Source organism: Drosophila obscura, unplaced genomic scaffold, assembly GCF_018151105.1.
Source record: "Drosophila obscura isolate BZ-5 IFL unplaced genomic scaffold, ASM1815110v1 contig_150, whole genome shotgun sequence".
NCBI classification, from domain to species: domain Eukaryota; kingdom Metazoa; phylum Arthropoda; class Insecta; order Diptera; family Drosophilidae; genus Drosophila; species Drosophila obscura.
In genome coordinates, this window is record NW_024542736.1 from 3,114,439 (window position 1) to 3,125,301 (window position 10,863).

Sequence of the window (10,863 nt, forward strand, 5' to 3'; positions counted from 1 at the left end):
AGACAGCGGCTCGAGTGCGCTCCAATTGTGAAAATGACACTTGGCGCACTCGTCCGAAGGCTGTCGCTGGCTGCATCCAAGTGTTGTATCTCTCAGACACAGCATACAGCATACAAGATGTGTGTGAGAGTGTTACACAAAAAACGTCTTCGGCCTGGGGCTCGGACCAAGTGTGCTGGGGATGAGCTGACGAGGAGGAAGCTTTTGCGGAGCTCCCCACCCGCTGTGCCACTGTGGCACCGTGGCAGTGGGTCAGTGGCTGACAGACGCCCAGCTTAACGGTAAACCAAATGGATTTACAGCTTGGGGTTTTGTCTCCATTTGGATTGCTCTAATTTCTCGCTTGAAGACATCAAAAGACACGTGTCGCATGCCAGCCTCTCCTGCCCTGGGCCAAGTTCATCTCCATGGAAATCCCTCTCCCTCTCTCTCTCCCTCTCTCTTGGGTCACTCTTTTGCACTCTCGTTCGGACGCTGTGTGTGCTTGTTTGTGTATCTCTTTTGATGCTTAATTAAATTCATTTTTTCCGTTTACCTTTTGTAATGATATTTTTGGGATTGTTGGAGGCGCGCGCACTCAGCGTGTCCGACTCGACTCTCCGACGCTTCGTCGCTCGAATAATATAAATGCCCAGCGCGGCGCTCCAAACCGCATCAGTCGACATTCGAGCTTCTCCACCGAAGCAGTCAGTCAATCGAGCTGTAAAGGATTACGGGTTAGTCAGTCACCAAAACTAGAAGGGATCTCATCTCCAGGAGCAATCGTTAGCCATGCGTGTCTCGTCGCTGTTTGTCGTCTGTGTGGCCACGCTGGTCGCCGGAGCTGTGGCTCGTCCTGAGCCACCATCGCCCTATGCCTACCACGGATTACCACAGCAGCAGAGCCAGCGGGCACTGCCACTCAATGGTGAGTAGTACCATTCAGGTGGAGGCAGATCCATTAACAGTCCACCTACCTCTTCCATAGCTCATCCCGCGGCGCCACAAATCTATCAGACGCTGCCACAGGAGCAGTCGTTTGCCAACTTTGCGCTGCCTCCAGTGCAGCAGCTTCAGGCACAGCCACAGCCACAAATGATTTACCTGCCTCCCCAGCAGCAACAGCAGCAACAGCAGCAGCAACAGCAGCAGCAGCAGGATGCCATTCTCGAGCAGGTTGCCGAGCCCCTGAACTCCTACGATGACAGCTACAACATGGCCCATCGCCTGTCGGGCGTGCAGCATGCCAGTGGCTACAACAACGCACCGCAGGAGACCAAGATCCACAAGCACATCTACGTCCATGTGCCGCCCAAGGACTTCGAGGAGGAGGATGCCGTGCAGCCACGCGTGCACCACCAGGTGGGACCCAAGCAGAAGCACTACAAGATCGTCTTCATCAAGGCCCCATCGGCCCCGGCGCTGCGCGCACCCATCGTGCCACCGCCACCACAGAACGAGGAGAAGACCCTGATCTATGTGCTGCACAAGAAGCCCGAGCAGGAGCAGGACATTGTCATCCCCACGCCACCGCCCACCAAGCCATCCAAGCCCGAGGTCTACTTCATCAAGTACAAGACCAAGAAGGAGGAGGCCCCCGTCTACGGTCCCCCGCCCTCCGATATGGAGCCCCGTCAGGCCACCGCCGAGGACTTTGCTCCGCTCGCAGAAATCGGCGATGTCCTGCCACCCACCACCCTGGCACCCGAGCCAGAGATCGAGCAGCCCGCCGCCATTCCCTCGGCCATCTATGGCCCGCCCACGGCGCCCGCCTACACGGGCGAGGAGGTGCAGACCACTCTGTCGGCCCCCGCCAACCAGTACCTGCCCCCTGCCACTGCCCCCGCCGCCCTGGCCGTCGAGGAGCCCTCCATGGCGCCCATCATCGTCGAGGAGCAGCAGGAGCAGCGTCAGGCTCACATTCCCGCCACCAACTACGGTCCCCCCAACCGCTTCTTCCTCAAGAAGCTGAAGTAGGATCGAACTGCAATGGAGATGGAGATGTCTTAGCCAATTTCTCGTTTGTCATAGTCTAATGTCCAAATGGATGCATCCCCTACCGCCTATCCCTGCCCCCAGCACACCTCCCCACCACTGCACTGCATACACTCTCGCACACACACTCACAAACACACACACACTCACATACACACGTGCAGCACACGTTTCCCGTTGTTTTGCTCGTTTGTAAAATTTGTTAAATTTGTTAAATTTGTGTAGATAATAAAAATCGAATTTATAGAAGAAAAAGAAAAACACCAAAGGGAAGTTCCATTGGGAGGCAGAATGTTGGGGATTGAGTGGTCTCTAAAATGTTCAAGAAATGATAAGCAAATGTAAGATAAAGATATTATAAGGATCCAACCAGATATAGAAGGATTTATCAAGCATTTCAAATGAACTGAAAGTTATCTTCGGGGAAAGTTCACAAAGTTTTGTAGTTACAGAAATGTGTCTTTGCATTTCAATTGCTTCTTAATGAGTAATTATATCAAATGAAATTTAAGGGATATAAATAAGGCAGAGTATCCATCTCTGTAAAATTTATTTATAATAAACAGAATAATAATTCGAGGATTTGGATTGCCATAATGTTGGTTTCAACTCGTTTTTGATGCTGTAGGATTCTCTTATTTTAATCAGCTTTTATTCTCTTATCTTCTTTTATTCTACCCTTCTTAATTTTAACCCATGAAGAAAATACTTTCTTCTCCTTACTTATGGCATTGTAATCTCTCTCCTCCTCTACTATTTTCCCTAACAAATATGAAGCTGCACGTATTTCGCGTTTCAGCGATTTAATGTTGGCTAATACGCGCACTCGTGCTGCCGGCCAAAATGATAATTGACCTTTAAGCGGAGAGCCGACCTTGACGGATTTACAGCTCGTTTAATTGCGTTACGTTTTGTTAATTTCTGCGGTTGGGCCGAAGCTAAGCCACTGGCAATGCCAATGCCAATGCCCTTCCTCATTGCCCTGTGGCATGTGCTGGCTGTGGCATGTGCGCTGTGTGCAACATGTTGCCCAGCGTTTCCCGCCAAAACCAACAGTTGATTGCGGTGCCTGCGCAAAGCGATGGCAACATGTTGCGCCGCCCCCCCAGGACCAGAAGTGGGCGCCAGAGTGTGGGGCTGCCTCGAATGGCTCGTGCCAGAGCTTCGTGTCCGGCTGATCTGCAGTGTAGGGCTCGTGGGTGCTGCCAGTGGCACTGCCACTGCCAACGGATGCCGCATTCAGTTCGCTTTCTGTGCTCGTGTGATTCGCACCGCTGGTGGGCGTTCTCATTCGCTTAGGCAACAGTTCCATGTGGCCCACGTACGACTCGACTCAACTCGACTCGACTCGACTCGGCCAAAAACGGGACTTATAAACGCATAAAAAAGCCATTCGATTCAATTGAAGATGGGCACGCGATGCAATAACCAACAAAACAATTAACAAGCTGCGAATATTCATTAAGTGGCTAACGCTGCGTATACGCAATACGCGTTTCAGTGACGTATACGTAATTCCAGTGGACAATTGGTGATACAAAAGTGTGTGCTCGAATGTGAAATTGTTCAACATTGTTTCGGTTCATTATTTCTGCCATTGACATTGACATTGTCATTGCCGCCTTCTCTCTCCGTGGGGCTGCCGCCCCGCTGCAGTTCCGCTTGAGGAGGAGGAGTAGGAGGAGGAAGAGCAGGAGGGCTCGTTCCCAGGTGAGTTGTAATGAGCTTTATTTGACTGCTAATCAGCTTGTCCTCCGCGCTGGCATCGGGCTTGTCGCTGCTCTGTTGTTTCTGCTTGTTAGCATTCAGTCAGATTTCGCACATTCTCCTTGGCATCTGTTCTGGGTGGGATTATCTCCAGGTTCGCTTTGGGTCTCGCTTTCATGACCAGTGGCACATGACCAGCATTTAATGGCAGACCATACCCATTTTCGCATAAATATTTAAGGGCTCTGAGAAGATTGCTTAAAGTGTCAAAATTGATTTCCCTGCGGCACCTGCCAGACAGCTGTCAAACACAATTTTAGACCCATTTCAGCAGCTCGATTAGAGTTGAAACTACTCCTAATTGACTGCTATGGGTGATACGAGTACACCTGTCAGCCAATAAGCTGATTGGCTTTAGGAGAAATCTCCTCAGTGGACTCCGGGTCCTGCCATTATGATTGGCCATTCTGTTTGGTCGACACAAATGCGAAATACAATTTCATCGCAAATTTTGTACTTATATTACATTATCCTTGGCCTTAGCCGGAAGTATCATCAATCAGCCGCTTGTTCCTTTAAGCTGGGCAGGGATATATGTATTAAGCATACGCAACGTTGTCGCCAGTCGAGCACTAAATATTGCATGCTACGAGTACGCCCCTCGTATGGACGGTCCTCTAAGTCCATCCACGCCATCCATTTGCTGCTCGTTGACAAAGAGGACAACAAAAGGTGGCGTTGTCGCGGGGATGGGTGGGGGGGCTAATTATAAATTATGCAGCACGCAATCCCCCTACGTTTTGCTCATGTGTGCTGCAGGTGAATAACGTGTATTTTATCATCAATTTTGCAGGGGAATCTCTTTGCCGTTTTTTTTTTGGGAGGCACTAAGGGCCAAAGGACAAAGGCCTTCTTTGAACGTCAGCTTTAATTGGCTGGGGCCTGGTTTAAGCATTGGTCTTGGTCCTCTCCGTGCTCTGTGCCTCTCTGTGCTCTGTGCTGTTTACTGTTTTGACACTTTGGCCGGGTTTATGTGTCGCTTTAATGTCGACGCGTGTCGAGGCGGCCGAGATTTATGGCTTGTCTGCAACGGTTTATCTGTTTGTCTTGTCCTCAGCGAATGTATCTCTGTTGCTGCCGGTGGACAGTGCTTTATTCATAAAGTCAACAACAGCCTCCTGGCATTTACATATGTATGTGTCTGTGAACGTTTGTATGTTCGGTGATAATCAGATCGACAGCATGAGCTGCCAAAATCAATATTGACACAGTGAACACTTTGGCGGGAATACTTCTGTATATCTAACGACAGCAATGGCATTTCCCCCATCATTTCCAGCAGCATCATAAATAATAATCAATTCAATGTCAGACAGTCACAATTTCTCAGCATTTTTTTTTTTTAGTTTTTTTTTTTCTGCTGCGTCTCTGCTTTTTTTTGACAGCGCGATTCTGACACGAATTCACGTTCCCCATTCCCTTTCACGCCCACTTGTCACGCCCATTTTATGTACTTCAGTTTTTAGTTTGATGCGCGGCGGAAAGTGAATTTAAGTTGTGAAAAAGCGAGCCAAGAAAATGAGTGAAATAATCAAAGTGTTTGAATATTAAAAAAAAAAAAAATGGTAGATGGCAGGAAACAGCCAAACGGAAATTGGGAAATACCTTTGAAAAATTGCTGCTGATTTAACTTCAAATAAATCGCGATTATGGAAATAGGGAGAAGGGAAAAATTGATTGAGAATTTGTTGATTAATGTCCATGGAAATATTAGATTTTTCGAATTTATAATTTGAGGGCTCCTAACACTGACTAAGCTTGAGCATACTAATTTGGCAAAAATTCATAGAGGGGTTCTTAAAATTTTGAATATGGGTAAATTCCTGTTTGATTTGGAATGCTGTAGAAAATACGTCTTCAGGCGTTTAATTTTCCGCGCCTTTTTCTGCTACGTCTAATCCTGGAGAAATTGGGTTTCTTTTACTTATTTCTTTCTTTTTGAAGAATCCATTTATCCGTAATTTTAAATGATGCATCCACTCCACAACTTTAAGTTAAAATTCGCCTTTAAATTCTTCATGCTTCTGATTTTTCTCTTTTTAGTTCCCCTATTACAATTATTTTACACTAATACCGTTAAAAATTAAAGTTGGAAATATTTATATAATGAAAATAATTTACTTGATATCCGTACCGCACTAACCAAACCCAATTAAAATTAATTTCCAATAATTAGTTTCGTAAATTATTCAGCCAATTTTATTTGTGGTTATCGAATATGAATTCTCAAATATTTTACAAAATTGCATGCTACTTAATTGAATAAATCAGCGGGACTTGTTTGCGTACACATTTCCATGGCGGTTAATTTTGGGGAAATTGGTTTTGCTTTCCATTCACCACTCATCGAATCACATCACAATTGAAATGGCCACTCAACTTCTGGGTCTTGTGTATACACTCTCGTAATTCTGGGTTTTTTTTTTGCACAAATAACTCAACGCCTGTATTAAAATTCCAAAAGATGGCCCAACGGAGGTGAGGAAATATGTGTCCACAGCGCATTTGAGGCCCATGAATACTTCTGGGTTTTTGCACGCAGATGAGGCTGGGGACGGGGCCAGGCGGATGCTAGGCTATTTATCCAGATTTTCGGAAATCACATTGAAAATAGCAAACTAAACAAAATTAAATGGGAAACAGAAAAAGTTTCGCACACGCACATAGACGAGCACACATTATAAGCAGCTTTTTTTTGTGTGTTGATATATTGAGGTGCTCCTCACCATCCACCACTCGGCTGTTCTTCAAAGCACTTAGTACGCTGCCAAGAACACTGTATAACAAACACTGTGGCGAGATAACCAGAGCAACGACATGACAACAAATTGAATTTGTTTATACACAAAATAGACACGAAAACACGCCAGCAGAGAAACTTTCAAATAGTTGACTGACTAAAGGTAGAAACAACAACAACAAACAAAACAAGCAAAAAACTGCAAGCCCGTCGGTGTTTATAAAATGTGATTTAGGAGAGAAGACCCTGATAGATAGGGACAGCGCTGCAGATGCTTGCTCACAGTCGTTCCTGTGCATTTTTTAAATATACATAATTCAAAATAATCCCATAAACAAAATCTGCATGATGCAGTTCACCTCGAACCAGAGATTGATGCCTTCGAAGCGGAGCAGCGAAAAAATAGAATATTAAAAATGCTTTGGCTTAAAGTTTTGCTCTTTGCTTGGCTGTTTTGTTTGCCAAAAACTTTCTTGTCATTCAGCGATTTTTTATCTTCGAAATTGTTTTCGCTGTAGAATTTATTCATTTCTCAGGCTCAAGGCGAGCAGATTTATGCTGGCCTTAGAGCCTGGCTGCCCTGCCAATGATATGCAAATGTTCGCATAAATAGACTGAGGAAAAGGCGTGTTCATGCAACAATCAAAAAACATTTCGCTTTGGCTCTCTGCTAATGGGGCGTATGTGTAATATTTCAGCAGCATATTCACAAATGGCTCCGTTGAAGTATAAGAAATGAAAACAAAAAAAAAATGAGCCAACATCTTTGCCTTTCGGCTTAGCTGTTACTCTTTTTTCTTGTTTGACTTGTCCTGTTCAATTACATCATCCAAATATGCTTTACATGCAGGAATAGAAATTTTTGTTTGCCAGCCTCAAGTATTTCGCCGAATTCACATTTTGATTGTAACTTTTGCGTAAGCACAAGAACTCAACTGAAGTGAAGTGTTCATGCATGTGGAAATATGGAAACTTCAACCCTAAATGGGAAAAGGCAAAACCTTTTTTGACCACGCAAGCAGAGGAGCGGTGGCCCCTTCCGGTAATAAAATGTAATCAAAAATTAATTCAGCTAAATTTGGCATTTTATGGGAAAGTTCGCATTGTTTTAAAAAAAGTACGAGCATGGGGTGAAAGAGTTTTCCACGTTTTTTGCTGCTTTAATTGCGTGCTGTGCGAATTATTTCAGCTGTTAAATGCAACCAAATTGGCTGCATTATGTCGCAGAAATGGCATCACATCTCCCAGAGTCCATTCAAGTGCAGAACTTGGTACAGAGCTCGACCTGTGAATGGCTTTTCCATTTCACTTCAGTGGCAGTGTCCTTTGCTGTGGAAAAACTGCACCATAGAAGTGTTCGCCAGTGAAGCCAGGGTGAGGGCCATTCCCAAGGCACTGACAATTGTTGGTTGACACACTTCCAGGCGCTCTTTTGCCACTGCCCGAGAACGAGTGTCATTAGGTGGCCGGGAAACATTAGTTCTGTGTTTTTCTTTCCGCCATTGGGGAAAACGTTTGAACGAGCGTGTTTGAAAAGTTCACCCCCGAAATAAAATATAAAAAAAAGGGCAACAAAACGATTTCCCTTTGAGCAACAAACGGAATATTTATTGCTGCCACAGATGTTTGTGATATTTGCCTGTCTTTATGTTGTTGGCCCTGAACTCGAGGCTCGGCGACCGCAGCCCACAGCCCAGAGCCCACAGCCCAAAGCCTACAGCCATTGTGGAATTTTCCAAAGGTTGTCGTGACCCTACAACAATCGAACAAAATCAAGCGAAAAGTAATACCGAAAACCCTAGAAAACGGCAACGAACCAAATGAGTTGAGCTTTGATAAATTAACAGAGCGGAGAGGCAGCCACAGCCTAAGCATTGGATTCACAAGAAGTGTAGCTGTCCCATTGAGCTTAAAGGATTTAAGGACGTGTCTGGGCGCTCGCCAAAGTGAATAATGAGCCCGGAAGGCGACTGACAGATGATGTGCCATGTGCGACCTTCACACAATAGCAACAAATGCCCAAAGGTCCCTCCTTTTATGATGTTAATTTGTCGACCATATGCAGAACTTCAAGCGGAAAGAAGCTCGAACCAGTGGAGAAAACTTGCCCCAAGTAAAATATGCAAATCACTCTGCAGCTTCAATTCAGAGAAGTATTAGAGAAGCCCTCAGCCCAGTGTCATTCATTAGGTTGAATATTTCAGATTTGGGTTGTGAGAAATTGAAATTTGAATGTGGGTCGTGATAACCAAACCCTTTTGACTCCGGACTCCGGACCCAAGCTACCCAAGAATTCCCTCTCGTATTTTCTTATGCGTAAAAGACTTTCCGTTGAGTCATTTGCTGCTGGTGTTGCTGTCCGTTGCATCGCTCCCTTGAGTGTTATATATATGTAACAGATGTAACACTCTAGCGATGTCGAGATAGCGTCCAGCATTCGATCTTATCTGGCAAACACTGGACGTGGAAGAGCCATTATGGTAATGGCTCCGCCATATAAAAGCGCGTTCTGCGATGTTTGGTTTTTCAGTGCAAAGAGCTGAGAAAATGCGGAAGTTTTACCACGGTGAGATTGGAGTGGCGTTGCCCAGGATATCGCTAACCCTCTGTCCCCTCGAACAGTGTGTTGCATGTGGACATTGCTATGTCTGATGTCGCGGCCATCGCTGGCTGCCATCGTTAAGGATGCCGCCGGCAAGTGTATGGAGGGCTCGGTGGAAGGCGATCCCCAGGACTGTGCGGGCTACTTTCAGTGCCTGGACGGGGCCATCCTGCATCAGCAGTGCCCTGAAGGAGCCTACTTTGAGGTCACCTATGAGGTGTGCGTCATCGACGAGAAGGGCATCTGCCCGCCCGCAGAACACAAGTGCACCGAACTGGAGCTGGCAGAGGATCCCGCGGACTGTGCCGGATATCTGCAGTGCATCAATGGACTCTTTGCGCAGCAGAAGTGCGCCGCTGGGGCCTATTTTAATCAGACCTCGAAAAGCTGTCTCGTGGATGGGAATGTGGCCTGTGCGCCCTTGCAGGAAAGGTGCAACGATGGCGAGCTCAAAGCGGACCCCGAAGATTGCGCTGGATATCTGCAGTGCGTGAACGGAGTACTCGTGCGGGAGAAGTGCGACAAGGGCAGCTACTTCAATGTGAGCTGGAGCCAGTGTGTGGTAGATGTCGGTTTTTCCGCCGAGAACTGCACCGAAGGAGAGCTAAAATGCGACCCGAATGACTGTGCCGCATACCTACAGTGCAGCGATGGGGAGTTCGTGGCCGAGCAGTGCTCCAGTGGCAGCTACTTCAATTCCAGCCTCAATATATGTCAGGTCGATGTGAACGGCATCTGTGTGGCACCTCCCGAGAACTGCACAGAAGGAGAGCTGGATGTGGACCCCAACGACTGTGCCGGATACCTGAAGTGCATCGATGGGGAGTTCGTGGCAGAGCCGTGCCCCAGTGGCAGCTACTTTGATGCCAAGCTGGAGCTTTGCTTGATCGACGACGACGGCATCTGTTTGCCGACTGTGAAGAAGTGCACCGAGCGAGAGATGCAAGAAGATCCCGAGGATTGCGCCGGATACCGGCAGTGCGTTGGCCAGGAGCTGGTGCAGTTGAAGTGTGCTCCTGGCAGCTACTTCAATGCCACAGCAAGCAGCTGCATGCTGGACGAGGATGAAGTATGCGTGTCGCCGACAGTGCGCTGCTTGGAGGGAGAACTGACGGAGGATGCCGAAAACTGTGCGGGTTTCTTGAGCTGTGTCGACGGTCTGTTCGTGGCCCAGCAATGTGGCAGCGGAGAATACTTCCATCCAGGATTGCTGGAGTGCCTAGACGATGATCGAAACATTTGCAACAGACAGTGCCGTTCAAGTGCCAGGGGCAGATGCGTTGAGGGCAAAAGGATGGCGGATCCCCAGGACTGTGCGGGCTATCTGGAGTGCATTGATGGGCAGCTGGTGGAGCAGATATGCGCCCGAGGCAGCTACTTCGAGACCACCCTCAGGGGCTGTTTTATCGACGAGAACCACCGCTGCGTGACGGACCAAGAGTGATTCCTAATGCACAATAAATTATCTCAATTTGCCGACTTCCCCGCCGACGAGAATAGCTGCGGCTACAATAAATCTAATTAAATGGGAAGTTGCTGCTTAATTTAGTTCAAATTTGGTTGCCGGGACTTTCGCCAAAATTTGTTTTTATTGCCTGTCGATTGTGGGGCAACAGCAGTGACTTTTCGGTTTAGTGTGATAACAAAACGAGTGTTCTTTGTTAATCGGAGGCGTTCTTGAACTGATTATGCCCTGAAGTTTTCGGAAATGTACGAGTGCTAGACCACTAGATAAGCAGCAGCAACAGCAGCAGCAATCAGATTTGACTCACCCGGGAAT

The 10,863-nt window shown here is 47.1% G+C and overlaps 3 protein-coding genes across 3 annotated transcripts in view; all 3 read left to right on the top strand.

The window, feature by feature from the left end:
* The first annotated feature begins 582 nt into the window (after positions 1-582).
* On the top strand, positions 583-2,190 carry LOC111067456 (extensin). The gene is made up of 2 exons (XM_041591598.1): positions 583-907; positions 968-2,190. Exons 1-2 carry the CDS (start codon positions 772-774, stop codon positions 1,954-1,956), a joined length of 1,125 nt encoding a protein of 374 aa, XP_041447532.1. The 5' UTR covers positions 583-771; the 3' UTR covers positions 1,957-2,190.
* Positions 2,191-3,316: 1,126 nt separating this feature from the next.
* LOC111065252 (RYamide receptor) overlaps positions 3,317-10,863 on the top strand; it is a 59,461-nt gene continuing 51,914 nt past the window's right edge. Inside the window, 1 exon segment of the mRNA XM_022353439.2 lies at positions 3,317-3,684. The gene's annotated coding sequence lies outside the window, so the exon portion shown is untranslated.
* On the top strand, positions 9,020-10,633 carry LOC111065422 (tenascin). The gene is made up of 2 exons (XM_022353639.2): positions 9,020-9,047; positions 9,104-10,633. The coding sequence occupies exons 1-2, from the start codon at positions 9,029-9,031 to the stop codon at positions 10,525-10,527; spliced, it is 1,443 nt and encodes a 480-aa protein (XP_022209331.2). The 5' UTR covers positions 9,020-9,028; the 3' UTR covers positions 10,528-10,633.

Bases quoted from the DNA above. Each gene is read 5' to 3' on its own strand.
- LOC111067456 (XM_041591598.1), top strand. From the start codon at position 772: ATGCGTGTCTCGTCGCTGTTTGTCGTCTGTGTGGCCACGCTGGTCGCC. The intron at 908-967 runs GTGAGTAGTACC...CCTCTTCCATAG, and splicing joins GCGGGCACTGCCACTCAATG to CTCATCCCGCGGCGCCACAA.